At 40.4% G+C, this 18,880-nt stretch overlaps 2 protein-coding genes across 7 annotated transcripts; both read left to right on the forward strand.

Annotated features, from left to right (window-relative positions):
* Nucleotides 1-1,515: 1,515 nt before the first annotated feature.
* On the forward strand, nucleotides 1,516-5,765 carry LOC107794622 (uncharacterized). Of its 6 annotated transcripts, none has more exons than XM_075219646.1 (8): nucleotides 1,516-2,175; nucleotides 2,292-2,394; nucleotides 3,197-3,276; nucleotides 3,379-3,708; nucleotides 3,845-3,921; nucleotides 4,753-4,783; nucleotides 4,862-5,052; nucleotides 5,447-5,765. In XM_075219646.1, exons 1-8 carry the CDS (start codon nucleotides 2,101-2,103, stop codon nucleotides 5,523-5,525), a joined length of 966 nt encoding a protein of 321 aa, XP_075075747.1. In that variant the 5' UTR covers nucleotides 1,516-2,100; the 3' UTR covers nucleotides 5,526-5,765. The 6 variants fall into 6 exon arrangements, with proteins under 6 accessions (XP_075075747.1, XP_016472615.1, XP_016472614.1 ...); XM_016617129.2 differs by having other exon boundaries at nucleotides 1,833-2,175; nucleotides 4,862-4,930; nucleotides 5,182-5,765; XM_016617128.2 differs by having other exon boundaries at nucleotides 1,838-2,175; nucleotides 4,862-4,930; nucleotides 5,455-5,765.
* Nucleotides 5,766-6,960: 1,195 nt separating this feature from the next.
* LOC107794623 (mitochondrial phosphate carrier protein 3, mitochondrial) lies at nucleotides 6,961-10,192 on the forward strand. The gene is made up of 6 exons (XM_016617133.2): nucleotides 6,961-7,469; nucleotides 8,140-8,501; nucleotides 8,596-8,639; nucleotides 8,962-9,176; nucleotides 9,259-9,383; nucleotides 9,891-10,192. Exons 1-6 carry the CDS (start codon nucleotides 7,173-7,175, stop codon nucleotides 9,940-9,942), a joined length of 1,095 nt encoding a protein of 364 aa, XP_016472619.2. The 5' UTR covers nucleotides 6,961-7,172; the 3' UTR covers nucleotides 9,943-10,192.
* The last annotated feature ends 8,688 nt before the right edge of the window (nucleotides 10,193-18,880 follow it).

Consider the following 18,880-nt stretch of genomic DNA (forward strand, 5'->3'; position numbering starts at 1 on the left):
ACTTGTTTGATTTGGATTCTGTCTGAATATGGTGCTTGTCTTCTAAATTTATGAATTTGTTTTAGTTGAGGTGTCAAAGGCGCGGCCTAACAAAATATTGGATATCTTTCTTTGGTTACGTTTGATGTTAAACATTCATCAGAAATTAAGATATCGTTTTTATGCTAAGAAATCTTTGAATACTTTATTAGGACATAGATTCTTATGCATACTAGTGATATTGAAGCCTCATGATGGTTTTCTATCAAAACGGGCTCCGAGTCTTCAACAAGGCTGATAAAGGAACAACTATAGGCTATGATTTATTTGTGTTGCTGAGATTGTGAGGCTGCAGGAACTGCGATAACTGATGATAGGATTTGAGGGATTAGAGATTAATATGCAGGGTTACAAATGCTATTCCACCTAGTGAATACAAAACAAACGTTCTGCGAATGTTAATTTTTCAAATGGGCCCTGCAGCTTTGTGATGATAAGCTAGATTGAGAAAATTGGCTACAAGAGACAAGCAAACCCAAGAGCAGCAGAGAATAGCGAATAGTTGTTGCTTTTCTTTTCATTGCTCTTGGTTCAGCGTCTAGGAAAGGTTTCCTTATTTATGTTAACAAGATTTAGTAACACTCGTATCACTACAAGAATAGGGATTTTAAAGTAAATGCACCACTTGCAAGGATTCATTAACTTCTAAGGGTCGTTTGGTTGGAAAGAAGTTATTCTAGGATTAGTTATTCTATCTTTTAATGGGGATAAAAAAACATTACAATCCCGAGATTAATTATATTGCAATTTTCTATCATTTAGAATAAGCTCTTCTTAAATTTAATTTCGGAATTAATTATTCATTATCCCTCGTACCAAACTAGCCTCAGGGCTCCAAAGTGTCCCAAAGATTTATCACTCGCCCAAATCAATCTTATGCGAAGAATTTCGAATTACCTTCTCAGTCATCACAAAGCCATATTTCGGAAAGGGAATGATTATTTATCCAAAAAAGCCAACAACTATAGAATTCATGCATCAGCTGATCAAGATGAATTGATCAAATACATACGAGGGAGCATATCATAGGAGAGATGAGAAAAACATACATTTTAAAATGTTAATGAAACAAATATATTTAAAGCAACAACAACAATAACAACAGATCTTGTGTAATCCCACAAGTAGGGTCTGGAGAGGATAGTATGTATGCAGACCTTACCCCTACCTTCAAAAAGATAGATAGGTTGTTTCCGGTAGACCCTTGACTTATGAAAGAATTTAAAACGATATATAAACGATTGAAATCATTAGTAATAACAATGAAGGAATACATTTTATCATGTTAGTCAAAGTTAATTTAATTTGACGGAGCAAAAATTGACAAATATTTTGGAACATAATAGTTGTGATAGACCTATTAATCCAAGTGAATTCATTACTCTCCTTTTTATATTGTCCACCTTTATATTCTTCAAGGATAAAATTGGAAGCAATCTCACCATATCAATCCAAATAACCTCCCAACTGTAGAAGGAGTAGTGATCGTGAAGCTAATCAAGTAGCAGATGCATTGGCTAAATGGAGCATCATTCATGGGAATTCTATCTTTTATAACTGGAAAGATCTTCCCAATCAAGCTACAAGCCCATATATGATGGACAAGATACAATTATACAAATGGCTACATTTAGTCACAAGGGAAGAAGGAACTCTGTTACTGAATCTATGTAATTTTCTGCATAAGCACTTTTTGAGAACTCCTTTCATACATAGTTAGACTTCCTTACATAATATTGGTAAGAAAGCTACTCTATCCTTGTATTTGTTCTATTAGCAGTTATAAGTATGGTCTTTTGGATGTAATGAACAAAGGTCAGGTGAAGTCCCCCTATGTTATGTGCTCTTTTTGCTGGGATTAATATAAAAGGAAGGCGCGACCTAAAGTCGTAAAATTTTATTAAAAAAATTTGTTGTCTTTCAAACTTTAAGGGCCTATTCAGAATTTTCAAGAACTATGGGGTGCAGGCTGAGGCAGTGATGCCACTTACTAAAATCGTGGGTACAAAAAATGTATAACTTTCCAAGAAGAGGCTTCAGAGGATCCTCTTGCACGCAGCAATGGAAGCTGAGAAGAGGGTTGCGTCCAGCAAGAAAGCCGAAAATAACAGAGACAAGAAGATGACGAGAAAAGAGGTAACTTGGATCAACGTCTGCCCATTTTTCCCAAACACATCAATTTTTGAAAACCTAAAAAATACAAAGCAGTTTATTAACAGTTCAACATACTCTTTTTTGTTTTATGAAGGCAGATACTGGAAAAGAAGAAGAAAGTGCAAGAGATAATCAAAGCTGCTCTTTCTGAGAAAGACCCTCTTTCTTCCTTTCCATCTTTTCACCATTACAGCACAAAGGGTTCGCATTTTTTATTTTATTTTAGTTATATCTATTGATACTGTACTATTTTGGAAAATTGAGAATGTCATAATTCCCAATTAAATGCTTTCTCTTTTTTCTTTTTCTTTTTTTTTGGAGGGGGGGGGGGAGGAGGAGGAGGAGGAGGGAGGGGTCTTCCCATTGCACCAATGTAGTCAATCTTTTACATAAAATTTTACCCCATCAACTAATGATGCTTAAGTGAGTATGTATTTGCAAATGATACTAATCTAAGAAACATAATTTTTTAAAAATGTTTTTGAACTTATATTTGCACTCTATGCATATAGTATCATCAAATATGATCAAAATTTTGTGAAAATAATGAATTTCATGTATTAAATAGTTTTTTTTTTAAATTCATAATTCTTGATCAAGGAGAATATTAACATAAACTAACCTAAGTCAATGCTTATATTACAACTATATTAATTTTAGCTTGATGTAAACACGAGGTGCGAGTAAGTCTTTTTTCAGGTTGGGGTATGTGTTTTTCTGATTTGTAGCGAAGTGAAGGTAGTGAAAATCTCATCTTTCTGAAAGAGGACAACAAGAGCCCTCTTTTACCCTTTTCGAGAATTAAGTTATCCTTCTTTGCATAAGGGAATAAATTTAGTCATTAGGTGATAGCTTATGATCTTTCTCTAGCTATACAGTTTCTGACATATTTTTGTGCATATTTTCATTGGCCAGGAAAACTATTTAACCATAGTCTGTTATAGTTGTTTACTGTTATACTCTAGTCAATTTTCATATGTATAATGTATGATTTGATCACTAGATTTGTCTGTGTACTTGGACTCTGGACGCGGAGATTACCTCTCTTCTTCAGTAAAGCAGTATATTCAATACCTCCTCAAGGTATCAAAATTGGCTATCTTATTATATTCGAGTTTGGCTACAACAACAAATCCATGATGATAGGGATATTTCCTCTTTTCTGAAGGTATATGCCTTTTACAGGTGAATATGGAGGTGGCATATGGAACAGAATGGCCTAAAGAAGAGAAAGTAAAGCGCAGGGAGATGGTTTCTTCTGAAGCTCGTTATATATTTGTCTATGAAACCGTAAATGCGGATGCCAACATTATGTTCAAATTATCAAAGAAAGGAAGGAGTAATGCAGACGGTACGGATGATAAGGGTCATCTTGTGGCTTTTGTACATTATCGGTTCACCATCGAGGAAGAAATTCCTGTTCTTTATGTGTATGAATTACAGCTTGAGCAACGTGTTCAGGGGAAGGGGTTGGGAAAGTTCTTAATGCTGCTAATTGAGCTGATTGCTCAGAAGGTGATAGACTAATCTTTCCTCATTCTAGTCACAGCACTGCTGAAAATTTCTGTAGTATGTTTCTTCCCCCATGGAGATACTTGTCTTGCAGTAGAGTGGACATGTTCAAGTGCTAACGAAAGCTATCACTTTGCAGAGCAAAATGAGTGCCTTGGTGCTAACTGTCCAGAAGGCAAACATGACGGCAATACACTTTTATAGGAATAAGCTAAGGTGATGTATTAATATGTTAGATTAGCATTTTATTTCCATTTAGCAGATGCCATTTACATGATGATGGTATTGAAATATCAATATGTGAAGCAAAAAAAAGGGCAGCCCGGTGCACTAAGCTCCCGCTATGCGCGGGGTCCGGGGAATGGCCGGACCACAAGTATCTATCGTACGCAGCCTTACCCTACATTTCTGCAAGAGGCTGTTTCCACGGCTCGAACCCATGATCTCCTGGTCACACGGCATCAACTTTATCAGTTATCAGTTTCAATATGTGAAGCAACAAAATTATAATAACCTTAGGTAGCTACACTTTGAGTATAAGTAAAGCATACTTTTTTACTTTTATAGAAAACTAGACTATTCGTCCTCTTTCTTTATGCTGTACCAATAATCAAATTCACTAACTGTCATCTGGAATCAATAAGTATCATTAAGTGGTTCCATATGTAAGATTCGCCAAAGATATATCCTCTGTAATTGAAGTAAGCTTGTCATATCTTGGCATAAGATGTTGGATAGCATGCTAAAGGGGAAGATGCTAACAGAAAAATTGTTGAAGTTTCAGGAGATTTCTGTGTCTGACTCTTGCTTTTTGGAATGAACATATAAAAATACAACAAAATATTTTATGGTTAACTATTCCAAACTGATGTATTGGACATGCTTGTATGTGTTTTGGATGACTCAACAAGTCAAATATACCAATGGCCTGTTACATAATCTGTTCCAGTTTGTCTTCCTCTCATTATTAGATAACAGATGCTTATCTCTAACCTGAAATATACCAATGGCCTGTTACCATAACTCGTGTATGTCAATATTCTGCAGGTACCTGATATCTACCATGTCACCTTCACAGGTAGATCGACTGTCTGCGATAATTCAGTTTTCATCACAATTTGCTTAAGCTTTTCATTCTTCTTGTTTGGTACTGCAGATGGGATTACAGTCAAATTATGAGATTCTTTGCAAGTCATTTGATTCTGAAACTAAAGCTGTACTAGAGGTGTGCAATCCCTTTTCCCTTGTATTAAATATCAAACCAAAGAGGACTCAAATAAGATTTGACATCTCACATGCACTCAAAATTCTCCCAAGAATTCATGCATCCGATTACTGTATCAACTGGTAATGCTTAAATTCTATTGTAGGAGTATTATGCCAAAATTTTCTAAACTGTTGCTGCTTCATTCAATCAGTTACTAGGCACTCTTGTGGATTAAATCTGAATACATGTAAAACTACTGAATGCTGCAGATGAAGTTTCTCACATGGAACAAACTACAGTCTATGTTATGGTCAAGGTTCCAGTTCTGTAATTTCTTTTCGGTTCAATGATCGAAAATTTTCTTTTTCTCTCTTGGTGATGTTGTTTTGTCATATGTATGGCCACTGGTGCATTTCCATGAAATGCACAGTGTTCTCCTAGTGGGTAGATGAGGTGCACAATCATTTAGGATTATAGGCGCATTCTCCTGACAAATTATCTTTTTCTTTTCTCTAAAATATCTGTCCATTGAAGGAGTGAAGATAACTGCGTACAAGGTGATTCAAAATCCGTCCTGCAAAGCATCTTACAAAGTTCTAGCATGTCAGCTTGACGATAATGAAACCTGTGAAGAGGTAGCATAATGTGAATTATGTAATAGAAATTGCAAAGAGTATGGTTGCTGAAGTAGCATTATGTTCTAGTAGATGTTAATTGATTATTAGGCCTTAAGCATTTTCAGTAAATTATTCGGTGTATTTGCCGAACATAACAAGTTGTATTATTTATTCTCCATCAGGACCATCACTGTCTTTATGTTCTTTATATATATGCTTGCCTTTTGCAGTTTCCATGCATTGTGATACTTTTCTTTAAAGCTTTTCCAGTATAGTCCACATCTGGGGCCAAATAGAGCATCGAGCATAAAAGCCTCTATTGAATCTTGTTCATTGAGTGATAAAACTGAACTGTTGATTTCTATAACAGGTTCGCCGCACTTGAAAGAGCGAACATGTATACCAACAAATATGTCACAGTACCTAAGACATAAATTATTCGGTGTAGTTACTTGGTCTTACGTGTAATCTTCCTTATTAACAAGGACGACTATTCATAGGAAAGGAGCTCCCAGCTCGCAGCTCGTTGAACCTTGTCGCAGAGTTTTTCCATCCATAATTTTTGCAGCGTGCTTCTGTCAAAAGTATCGCAAAGCATTTTCTTTGGTATTCTGCCGATGCCAATCCCCCGTGCAAGGTGCCCGTAGTTGAGAATGGCTAGTGGTAATAGTATGATAAATACTTATCTACAATTGGTATTTACACGAAATCCGTTAAGTGATTTGTATTCTTACGTGACTGATGGTTGAGATCCTATCCTCACTCGTTAATTGAGCAAAACATATGGAGTAATAACAAAGAGATATCCAGAGGAGTAGAGGCCGTAGTTCGAATCGTAATATCAAAATTCAATTATCAGCGGCTCCATTGACAAATGCAGATGTAAAGTAAAACTAGCTAGTGTAGATGCACCCACTATCTCCGACTCAAGTTGTATATATATAGTTAGAGATGGCTCGCGCCGAATTTATTGTCACAAAGAAGTAGCCCATGCGATAGTGCGCATTCACTGGACTGAATTCTTTGATTTGCCTGTGCTAATTGAAGTTTTTCTACTAACTAGATTTTAATATATATAGACAGATAGTATGAAAACATGCTTTATTTTCAAGATTACAAATTTCAGCTTTTATGGAGGGTTACATGTAGATAATAACTTTGAGTGACTTGATATTAATAAATACTTTATCATTGTATATAAGTTAAACTCTAAGTATTAACTATATATAAAAAAAATATTTAAGGGAGAAAAGGTCAACCGCATCAGTATAATTCAACGCATACCAAGAGGCAGGGGCATGCAAAAAAAAAAAAAAATATCAAATGAAAGGAGAGCCACGGGTATAATGAAAGGAGAGCCACGGGTAAAATCAACGCATACCAGTATAATTGTTTTCATAAAATAAGTAGGAGCCAAATATGGTCCAAAAGCCACGCTAAAGGAAAAGTAATTAAGGACAGCCCTTGAATTGTTTGATTCTCCTTCCTTGTAGGAAACTTAATTAACGGTCCTTGTTTTCCTCCTCCACCTTCAAAAACATCTTTCTCTCATACCAATTTCCTTCCTCTTGATCTCCATTTCCATTATTTACTCAACACATACACACCAAGTGTGTTGAACTTCTCTATCTTACCTTACTACAATGGCCTACACACATAACTCTTCCCGGAAACCTTTGATCCCCACTTTTCTTTATGGCACGGCTTCTTCTTCTTCTTCACCATTCTCTGTATACAGAAATGTGATAACTGAGTTGGATACATCATCATCAGCGATGGCGAAGAAGCCTTTTGTGGTTCCGGCACCAAAGGAGTCTTCAGGTAAGATAGAGATGTTCTCACCTGGTTATTACGCTGCTTGTACTTTTGGAGGTGTTATGAGCTGTGGTCTCACCCACATGGCCGTCACCCCCCTCGATCTTGTCAAGTGCAACATGCAGGTACTTTTCTCTACCCTATCATATGACCATTTCCTTTACTTAGATGTAGAATCTGAATGAGTGCAATCTTGACATACCTATACACTTTAAGTTGTATATGATTCTTGAAGAACTATCTAAGAACGTGAAGAATATTAAATTATCAATTTTTGATTAAATTGCTGATTGTTAATTTGAATTACCGGATGACACTTGATTATGTAGATAGTCTGAGGTGAATCTAGAACGAGTTTTACATATGTGTGCGTGTGCTCAGAGGTGGATCCAACATTTAAATCCTATGGGTTCAACTTTCAAGGTTTTTAGCATTGAAACCCTTATATTTTTAAAGTAATAGGTTCCTATCTACTATTTTTGCAATTTTGATGAATTTTTACTCCACACCGAAAGTTATGTTTGAACCCGTAGGTTCAATACTACATTCGCACCTGTGTGTGCTTGCACAAAAAAGTTTTAAAAATGTATAATATGGTATATGAACCCACAAAATTTAAATTGTAGATTTGCCTATGTGGACAACGGTAAATGTCGCAGCACAAATCTGGTGTATTTTCCTTATATTAATATAAGAGTACTGTTTTACACCATTCTGTAAATTCCTTTGTAACAGTTTATGTTGCTTTTTCTTTTTGGTTACTAATGTACTTACTATTGTTGTTTGAATTACTAGATTGATCCTGCAAAGTACAAGAGCATTTCCTCTGGTTTTGGTGTTCTGCTCAAAGAGCAGGGTGTTAGAGGCTTCTTTCGGGGTTGGGTTCCTACCCTGATTGGTTACAGTGCTCAGGGAGCTTGCAAATATGGATTCTATGAATATTTCAAGAAGTATTACTCAGATCTTGCCGGCCCAGAGAATGCTGTCAAGTACAAGACTTTGATATACCTTGCTGGTTCTGCATCTGCTGAGGTTATTGCTGATGTTGCTCTCTGCCCTTTCGAGGCTGTCAAAGTGCGCGTCCAAACTCAGCCTGGTTTTGCCCGAGGCTTGTCTGATGGGCTTCCTAAATTTGTTAAGGCTGAAGGAGCTGCAGGGTAATGCCTGTTATGTCGATGAATTCATTGTTGTGTTACTGCATGTATTGCATATTGCTAATGGAAATTTGGCTGTTGAATTTTATGTATACAGGTTATACAAGGGGCTTACTCCTCTCTGGGGACGACAGATACCATGTTAGTTTACGTATCTTTTCTTCTCCAATTTATTTGGAAGAACTCAAGCTTTATACACACACACACACTCAAAGCCGAATCAACCACTACATAATTTGAGTTCTACTGATTCACTCTTTCTTTCCCCTTTCGCTGTTTGTGAACATTTTATTGAGCTATTTTAAGTTCATATCTTGCATAGTATGTTCAGACATACCAACTTTAGCGATCACGCTCTGTGATACACCAAGTGAATAAGAACAATTACTGCTATCCTGTTTCTATCGCAATTATATAATCTTTGCCTAGACATTCTACCTCACATGGAATTCCATGTGTACAGACACGATGATGAAGTTTGCATCATTTGAAACCATTGTGGAACAACTGTACAAACATGTCATCCCAACACCAAAAGAGCAGTGCAGTAAATCTACGCAGCTTGGTGTGAGCTTTGCTGGTGGATATTTAGCTGGTATTCTTTGTGCTATTGTGTCACACCCTGCTGATAACCTCGTTTCTTTCCTCAACAATGCTAAGGGGGCAACTGTCGGCGATGTGAGTAGACACAGATTAATTGGTTGCATCCTTTAAAATTATTTGTTCACATTTAACTAGATTATATTGTGCATTTTTGCAGGCTGTGAACAAGCTAGGCGTAATGGGTCTTTGTACTCGCGGTCTTCCTCTTCGTATAGTCATGATTGGTACACTCACTGGAGCACAATGGGGCATCTATGACTCTTTCAAAGTTTTTGTTGGCCTGTGAGTTTCTCCTTCTTTTCTTTTCTTTTCAGTTGTCTAATATTACGTTTGTTTGATATGACGAAAGTCAAAGAAAATGACGTTCCCCATTTATGGGCAGAAGTCATTTCCTCATGACTATCTTAATTTTTAGCTTTATATTACTTGCTTCAACTAGCACTAAACCAATATCACTAATCTTTAGTACTCAAGAATTTCATCAAAGTACTCCCGCATTTGCTAATAACATCTAATATATATTCCTTTTTTTTTTGTTTCAAATTATATTTTTATTCACCAACCAAACTTTTGAAAACATTTTTTATGAAAATATTTTTCATGGGCAATCACTTTCGTCATACCAAACACACGTCATGTTTTCTCAAAATCATCCGCCGCACTCCTCCAACTTCTGTATTTCCTAGCTTATTCCTTTCTAATATGACTACCATAATCAGATAAAAGAATATCTTATGACTAATTATAGTTAATTTCTTGAAATGATGTTTACACCCATTGCTCTTGCAGGCCAACGACCGGTGGTGCAGCTCCATCGAAGCGAAGAGGAAAATGTGAATAATTTATGATGAAAATTCTTCTCCAGTACTCAATATCTCTTTCATTTACTGGCAGAGGGAAAATGGAAATATTTTTCCATCTTAAAGTTTGTTTGAACAGTGTAGGAAATTTTGTGCATTAATTCAAGCTTTGCAGTAAGATCTAATATTTTGTTGGGAGGATGAATTATCCTCAAGATGGTTGGTTACTGAAGAAGCATTTTGTAATGATGATTTTTGATTTTACAATAATATGTTAATTCCTTGTTTTCACGTGATAATTATTTTATTTATCTCTTGAAAATCTGAGCGTAATTCGTAAAAATGCTAAACTTCTGATTGTTTGACCAAAAAGTGTTGAACCTTATGATTAAATCAATTAATAATGAAAAAAGGGGTGAATCTTAATTAAAAATAATAAAATCTAGATTATATATTAAATGATGTAGGCAAGATGAAAGATGTTTAGCTAATATGTTGAGCCGATTAGGTGCTCATGAATGCTACAATATAAATGTGCAATGAATATAGATAAATATGGCTAACGTAATATAAGAAAGTTATTACTCAATTATTGTGATCTTTTGGGAAGCCACTTCCCCTGGCAATAGTGTAGAAAAGAAGGAGGTATCAGATGCTTGAGGATTTCTCGGATCTTGTCAGTATAGAACAATAATGTATGCTTTGAGTTATGTAATCAAGAATCAGGCCACTCTTGCACATTTATGCAATCAAGAATCAGGCCACTCTTGTATATTCTTTCAGATAAATCTTTTACAAAGTGTTCTTTTGTCTCTTTTTCCGGATCCCCCCTTTCTTTACTAACTCTTCCTATTTATAAGGGACAATCTCCCAAGAAACCCTAAAAAGTACAACATAAAGAATATTCGAAAAGTATATTCTTACTGTCTCCTACTAGGTTTACACTACCGTTGACATCTTATCTCGACTGACCGCTCTTGGTCGTCGTCCTTCATCACGACGACCATCAGACGTTGCGTCACGATAACCTCCGTATTTGCCACATACGTGTGTTCGGTCCTCTAAGGCCTGTTAGAGATCTCTTCAACCTGCTCATGGCTAGATCGATCGGTTTCGGGTCAAATAGGAAGAACTAGAAGATTCCACCTCCTTCCCTTGTGCTTTTATACACATGGAAGTACCTTTTCTTATCAATTCGCCTTCATAAAAAATATAGTAAAATTTGGTGACTACTATTTTAGTGTTCACCCTCTCATCCCAAACTTACCCTTTTTCCACGGAAGCCCTTCCCTCACTTTATTGTTCTTCATGAGTGGGAAGAAAACAAAATCTTTCTTATCCAATACCAATCCGGGAATACTAGGCTAAGCATGTATCCTAGCCGCTTCACTCGTCAAAAACAGGCGTTCCTCGTCCTATTCGGTAGCTGTCGTAGTTGCCAAATTTGGACCCATACAGTTAGTCCCTCTGCTTGTTGAGGTCGTGGCCATATACATCCTCGATAAGCGGACATCACCTTTACCCACAGAGAAATTTGGCTGTTGAATTACACCGGTTTGACCAGGAAAGAATGAGTGGTGCGTTCCACGGTATCCTGGATGGCGTAGCTTATCGGGAAATGATGTCACTCCCACGTGCGTCATCATTAGGCGTCTTCCCGAGGGAGAGACTGATTGCTTGTCGCTTTGGTTTTGGTGCCATTGGTAGACCTCCGTTTCGATTCTAGCACCACCCAACACTATAAATAGGTGAAGGTTTTATTTTTTCAAGAACTTTTAGCCATTTTCTTTCTTGTGTATGTATTGTCTTTTTTGGTCATCTCTTCTTGGGTCTTCAACTCTATTTTCATGATTCTTCTTCTCATCTTTTCTGTTCATTCTTTATTTTGTGTTTTACCGTCATACCTTCTTCCATCAAGATGCCCAGAATGCATCGGTCACACGAAGAAATTTATGACGCCACCCGTTATTCATGGTACCTCCTTCCGGTGGTGAGGATATGGCAGTGGAGGAGGGGGGCAACTTTTCCACCATGGAGGAGATACTCCCGAGAAACCCTATGTCCCGGAATGATTTTCACAAAGAACCTGCCTCTTCCCCCGTCCCGATGGTTTCTGAGACTGAGCATGCTCATATGACCTTTGGTCTACGTACAACATTCCTCCCCATGTTGAGATGGTTCCGGTTGGGAGGGATCTCGTGGATGTCCATTGACTGGGATATTGTGCTTTTTACGTATATCCTTTTGTAATTGGCCATACCCTCCCTCTCCTTCCGTTGGCGGAGGAATTCTGTCGGTTCTACGAGGTCTGCCCGATGCAACTATCTCCGTATACGTATAATTTTTCTAGTACTAACGAAGTATGCAGAGTTGGCGGGGCGTGAAATTGGCCTTCATCACTTTTTACATTTGTTTTCCTCGAGTTTTCATAGAGGCACTATGATACACTTGAGGCATCATGGGACTAGGAGCTGGTGGTCAGAACGGACGACCGAGAAAGTCGTAAATTTTGGCATAAATACTTCTTCATTAGAACCGAGCACCTGGTGTCGGACCCAACTGGATTCCCAAAGCGGTGGAATTGTAACCGTAGGTGCTAGTACTCGTTGTTTACTTTCGTTCTTTCCAATTTTGTACTTATTTGTAACTTTCCCGTATAGCTATGGGGCGTACACCCCATCCCATTATCGGTATTGAAGACTGGGTAGCTCGCATACTTCCTTATATGGAGAGGACTCGAGATTGGCCTGCTTTCCTTAAACGCTTTGGATCGAAAATTCCATCCGGTATGTGTTCCTTTTGCTTTTAACCTTTGGCTATTGGCTGTCGTTTATTGATACGACCTCTTCATGATGATAGGTCGTAAGTCTTCCAAGAAGAAGGCTCCAGTCCCGGCATTTTGCCATGCCATCGCGTCAGCAAGGATGCAGTTTTCCCTAGCCGAGTCTGTCCGAGGAGGCCGTGCTCAATCCGTACCGGCTAGAGACTCTTCTTGTGACGTCGTTGTACGGGAAAAGATCTCCTCTCGACCCATCTATCACCTCATGGATGATTCCTCTAACGAGGATGAATCACCGTCGAGGAAGAGGAGGAAGGTAGAGCTTGGGAAGGCCGTCGCCTCTAATACTGGAAATAACAGAACTGATGCTGCGGGGCGGCGTCTTTGCCTAGGTCAGGCACAAGTGCAGTTCTTATGGCGGATGCTATTTTGGCAGGGAGGTCCCCCGCGACCGAAGGAATATATCGGGGTGGGGGGATCTGTACAATTTGCTGAGTGTGATGCATCGTCTGCCGTCGGAGGAGTGGCATATTTGGAGTGGCATACTCACGTAGAGGTGAGGACGGAAGGTCCTGATCGACACATAGTCATCCCTGTGGACTATGATTTGTTGGCGAATTGCGAACAGGAAGCACCGACGTTTGCCCCTTTATGTGCTGCTTCCGAGAGCACGATGCTTAATGCAATGAGTGATGTAGACCTGTCGCGGAGCATTTCTGGCATGGCTCTACAGGTAAGCGTTTATCTCTTCTCTTTGTTTCTGGGTTCATTTTCTATACTTAACCCCTTCCTTGTTTTGTATTTGCTTTGCATAGTAGACCCTCATCATAGACGCTGAGCGCAATCGGAGGGATAGGCAGAGGACGACCGTTTTTGGGAGAGTGGCCTCTAAATATAAGAAATACCATACCAAACATCGTGCATTGGCCAACCTCTTCACTTAGGACAATGATTTTGAGCTATTCCATGACGGACTCAAGCAGAAGAAGAAACAGTTGGCGTAGAAAATCGAAGAGCTGAAGGAGCGGGATGATGACCTGATGAAGGCCATTGCCCGATGCAGTGAACTTGAGGCGGCTCTTAAGGCCAAAGAAGATGAACGCGATGAGTAAGGGGGTGATGGCTGAGAACACCGATCTTCAAGTGCAGAATACTGCCTTAACGACTGAGCCTGATAGGAAGGCGGCGGAGGCTGTCGACCTTAGGGGTGAGCTGAACGCTAAGGCTGATGGATTGACCCATGCTGAATGGGATAGGGCGACTGCCATCTCAAAGGTAGTGGCTTTAGAAGACGCCACTCATGTTTGTAGATCAGAGCGGGACAAGGAGGCGGAGGCATCTGCGCTTGAGACAGCAAGGTTTGAGGGACGTATCCGAGATATGGAGGCGAAGTTGTCCATGTTAAACGATCAAGTTGTTGCTTTGAAAGCGGAGGATGTGTGATGGCAGTCACAACCCTCTACCTCTCATGCATCGGTCGACCCTGTCGTGCCACGAGATTTATATGAGATGTGGGTTCATGCCGAAGCTCAACTTGACATGTATAAGTCTCTTCGTGCCGACGAGAAAGTGTCTCAGGCAGAATTTCGAGATGTGCGTATTAAAGCACGTGCCACTCGTGAGGGTGTAGTTAAGACCCCAGCACGCCCGGCGAAGACGATGTTGACTATGATGATGCAGACAAGCTTGCCTCTGATTCTTGGTACAATGAGGAGTATGCCACGGGGGATGATGTGGCGTAGGACTTGGTTGCATTTATTTTTGTTTTGCTATTTTGTGGGGGCATCCTTGAGCCCTTTGTAAAAAACTTTTGTAATATATCAGCTGTAATGGAGCAGTTACTTTTTGTTGTGTACCTCTGAAATGTTTTCTCGTTGTGTGTTTTCTTGTTGCGGTGGGCCCCTGGACTGCCCAGCATGGTGTGATATTTTATTGTAATCCGGGCGACGCCAGATGTCAAGTAATCTGTGTGACGTCGACTATTAAATGATTTGAGCAAGGTCGAGCTCTTTTCTTTGGCGACGACCTTAGCCGTAGGGGTGTTATTTCGAGCTGGTCGAAATGTTAACCCGTTGTGGTTCGAACGAGGTCGAACTCTTCTTTTTGGCGATGGCCCTTGGCCATAGGGGTGTTATTTTGGGCTGGTCAAAATGTTAACCCCTTATGGTTCGAACGAGGTCGAACTCTTTTCTTTGGCGACGGCCTTAGTCGTAGGGGTATTATTTCGAGCTAATGTCGAAATGTTAACCCATCGAGGTTCGAGCGAGGTCAAACTCTTTTCTTTGGTGACGGCCTTAGCCGTAGGGGTGTTATTTCGAGTTGGTCGAAATGTTAACCCGTTGTAGTTCGAACGAGGTCGAACCCTTCTTTTTTATGCGGTAGCCCTTAGCCCTAGGGGTGTCATTTTGGCTGGTCGAAATGTAAACCCGTCGTGGTTCGAACGAGGTCAAACTCTTCTTTTTTGGCGATGGCCCATAGCCGTAGGGGTGTTATAACGATCTGGTCGAAATGTTAACCCATCGTGTTTCGAACGAGGTCGAACTCTTCTTTTTTGGCGATGGCCCTTGGCCATAGGGGTGTTATTTCGAGCTGATCAAAATGTTAACCTGTTGTGGTTCGAACGAGGTCAAACTCTTCTTTTTTGGCGACGGCCCTTGGCCGTTAGGGGGTTATTTCGAGCTGGTCGAAATGTTAACCCGTCATGGTTCGAAAGAGGTCAAACTATTCTTTTTTGGCGATGGCCCTTGGCCATAAGGGTGTTATTTTGAGCTTGTCGAAATATTAACCCGTCGTGGTTCGCACAAGGTCGAACTCTTCTTTTTAGTGATGGCCTTTGGCCGTAGGGGTGTTATTTCGAGCTGGTCAAAATGTTAACCCGTTGTGGTTCGAATGAGTTTAACTCTTCTTTTTGGTGATGACCCTTGGCCGTAGGGGTGTTATTTCGATCTGGTCGAAATGTTAACCCATTGTGGTTCGAACGAGGTTGAACTCTTCTTTTTGAACGGAGATCGATGGATAGTGAAATGTTGAGTAAAATGTTGCTTTATTTCATTTATTGGAGTATTGTATATGTCAGTTTCATACACATTGGAGAAGTTTCCTTGTATCTGGTCCCTTCATCGTTCGGCCTGGAGATATCATCGGCAGGAGGGGCGATGAATTATACTTTGAACTTCGAGACGTCCCCCTCGTCGCCTCGTTAAAAACCTCTCAGGGAAAACCCAATTAGGAAAAAACCCGGGTGAAGAAAAAATAGTACGACTCGGGCGACGTCCTTTTTCAGAAGTGCAAGTATTTGAGGTGGGCGACATTCCACTTATTGTATAGCAGTTTTCCCAGCATTGTTTCTAGTTGGAATGCCCCTTTGCTTGCCGCCGCTGTAATTTTATATGGCCTGCCCTAGTTGGTTCCTAATTTTCCTTATTTTGGATCTTTGGTCGCTTGTGTTTTGGCCTTGAGAACGTAGTCTCCGACTTTGAGCGGACGTATGTTGGCTTTCTTGTTGTAGTACCTTTCCGCTTGTTGTTTTTGGGCTACAATCCTTACATGAGCCATATCTCTCCGTTACTCTACCATCCTTACATGAGCCATATAAGTCCTGTAGACTAATGAATATGGCGTTTCGCCTGTGCTGGTTTTTGGTGTGGTGCAATAGGCCCATAATACCTCCGGTAGAAATTCCGGCCACAACCCTTTGGCGTCCTCGAGTTTCTTCTTTAGTATATTCAGTATTATTTTGTTGGAGGATTCTGCCTAACCATTGCTAGCTGGATGATGTGGCGTGGAGAGTATTCGCTTGATGGACCATTTGTCAAAGAACTCGGCCATCTTTTTTCCGACGAACTGAGGTCCATTGTCGTAGCTGATTTCTTTGGGGATGCCAAAATGACATATGATATTTTTCCACATGAAGGCGATGAATTCTTGTTCGCGTATTTGGGCGAACGCACCTACTTCCACCCATTTGGAAAAGTAGTCAGTTAAAACTAAAAGGAAGCGTGTCTTACCTCGTCCCGTCGGGAGAGGTCCGACGATGTCCATTCCCCATTTGATGAACGACCATGGCAAGGTGACGGAGTATAGTAACTCAACCGCTTGGTGTATCATTGGTGCCTACTTTTGGCATTGCTCGCACTTCTTGACGTACTCTGCTGCTTCTTTTTTCATAGTGGGCCGGTAGTATCCTGCCCGAATAAGGCATGTAACGAGGGCCCAGTTGCCTATATGGGCACCGCAGTGACCTTCGTGTACTTCTTCGAGCACACACCTTGTTTTATTTGGTCCTAGGCATTTAGCCAAAGGGCTGCCAAACGTCCTTTTGTAAAGATCGTTGTTTATGAGGCTGTACCTGACTGCATGTATTCGAAGCTTTTTGGCTTCCTTTTTGTCTTGTGGGAGTGTTCCTTCCTGCAAATATGTCATGATACGGTTGTGCCAATCCCAAGTTAAATTTATAGAATGTACCTCTACTTGGTCTATTGACGAGTGGATGAGGGTGACCACGTTCTCCTTGTTGACATTTTTGGTTGTTGCTGCTTGTTTGGCGAGGACATCTACTTCGATGTTTTGTGCCCGCGGTATCTGATCGAGTCGACATTCATCGAATTTTGGCAGTAGCTTATGTATTTCTGCGCAGTATTTCTATACCTTTTGTTCCTTGATTTGGAAAGTGCTAGTAACTTGATTGACGACGAGTTGTGAGTCGCACTTGAGGACGACTCGTCGTGCACCATATTTGAGGACCAGTTTCAATCCTGCAATTATGGCCTCATACTCGGCCTCATTGTTAGTCATATAGGGGCACCGTATGGACTGACGAATTACTTCACCTGTAGGACTTCAAGCATGAGTCCCAGTCCAGATCCCGACGCTTTAGATACGCCGTCGGTGTAGAGAACCCAGAGGTCGGGTTGCCTAGGGGATGTGTGAAGCGCTTTATGCGCGACCTCAGGCAATAGTTTGGCACTAAAGTCGGCGACGAAGTCAGCGAGTACCTGCGATTTTATCGTTGTTTGCGGCTGATCGGTGATATCATGCTCACTTAATTCTATAGCCCATTTTGCCAATCTTCCTGACAGCTCGGGCTTATGTAAGATGCTTTTAAGGGGAAAAGTTGTCACCACCAATATGGGGTGACATTGAAAATATGGTCTAAGCTTTCGTGAAGCTACGACCAATGCCAGAGCCAGTTTTTCGAGGTAGGGATACCTCGTTTCGGCGTCAATCAAGGTTTTGCTAATATAATAAATCGGGGATTGTGTACCTTTGTTTTCGTGGAGAAGAACTGCGCTCACTGTGACCTATGAGACGGCCAGGTAGATTAGAAGGCGTTCGGCGGGGTCCGCTTTAGCGAGTAGTGGCGGTGAGGACAAGTACGCTTTTAGTTTTCTCAGGGCCTCGATGCAGTTTGAATTCCACTGGAGCCCGTTGTCTTTCCTTAGCACATTAAAAAATTTGTGGCCTCTGTCGGACGACCGCAAGATAAACCTTGACAAGGCGGCTATCCGGCCTGTCAGTTTTTGCACCTGTTTTTTGCTGGTCAGTATTTCGGGTATTCCTTCGATGGCTTTGATCTGGTCTGTATTGACCTCGATGCCTCTTTGTGATACAAATAACCGAGAAATTTGCCTGAGGTTAAACTGAAGGCACATTTTTCGGGATTTAGCATCATTCCATACTGCCTTAATATGCTGAAGGCCTCTGTAAGGTGGTCAATGTGGTCCTCTTTCCTTTTGGATTTGACCAACATATCATCGATGTAAACTTCCATCGTCTTGCCGAGTTGATCTTTAAACATTTTGGTGACCAACCTTTGGTATGTTGCTCCCGCATTCTTTAATCCAAACGGCATGACTTGGTAGCAGCATGTTCCCTGGTGGGTGATGAAAGTGGTTTTTCCTGGTCTTCCTCCTCCATGAGGATTTGGTTGTAACCCGAATATGCATCCAGAAGGCTTAGCAATTCGTGCCCTGTTGTTGCATCGATGAGTTGGTCGATCTGGGGCCGTGGAAAAGAATCTTTATGGCAGGCCTTATTTAGGTCCATGAAATCAACGCACATCCACCATTTCCCATTTTTCTTTTTTACCATGACCACTGTCGCGCCTCCTTTTTTCCCTCTGTGGAGAGAAGTCCGGGTTTCGACATTACATGGGGGTAATAACTCATTTCCTTTTGAGAATTGGGTATTTGAAGAGTCGC

The sequence above is a fragment of the Nicotiana tabacum genome, chromosome 8, assembly GCF_000715075.1.
Source record: "Nicotiana tabacum cultivar K326 chromosome 8, ASM71507v2, whole genome shotgun sequence".
NCBI lineage: Eukaryota > Viridiplantae > Streptophyta > Magnoliopsida > Solanales > Solanaceae > Nicotiana > Nicotiana tabacum.

Bases quoted from the DNA above. Each gene is read 5' to 3' on its own strand.
- LOC107794622 (XM_075219646.1), top strand. From the start codon at position 2,101: ATGGAAGCTGAGAAGAGGGTTGCGTCCAGCAAGAAAGCCGAAAATAAC. The intron at 2,176-2,291 runs GTAACTTGGATC...TTATGAAGGCAG, and splicing joins AGAAGATGACGAGAAAAGAG to ATACTGGAAAAGAAGAAGAA. The intron at 4,784-4,861 runs GTAGATCGACTG...TTGGTACTGCAG, and splicing joins CTACCATGTCACCTTCACAG to ATGGGATTACAGTCAAATTA.
- LOC107794623 (XM_016617133.2), top strand. From the start codon at position 7,173: ATGGCCTACACACATAACTCTTCCCGGAAACCTTTGATCCCCACTTTT. The intron at 7,470-8,139 runs GTACTTTTCTCT...TTGAATTACTAG, and splicing joins TTGTCAAGTGCAACATGCAG to ATTGATCCTGCAAAGTACAA. The intron at 8,502-8,595 runs GTAATGCCTGTT...TTATGTATACAG, and splicing joins AAGGCTGAAGGAGCTGCAGG to GTTATACAAGGGGCTTACTC.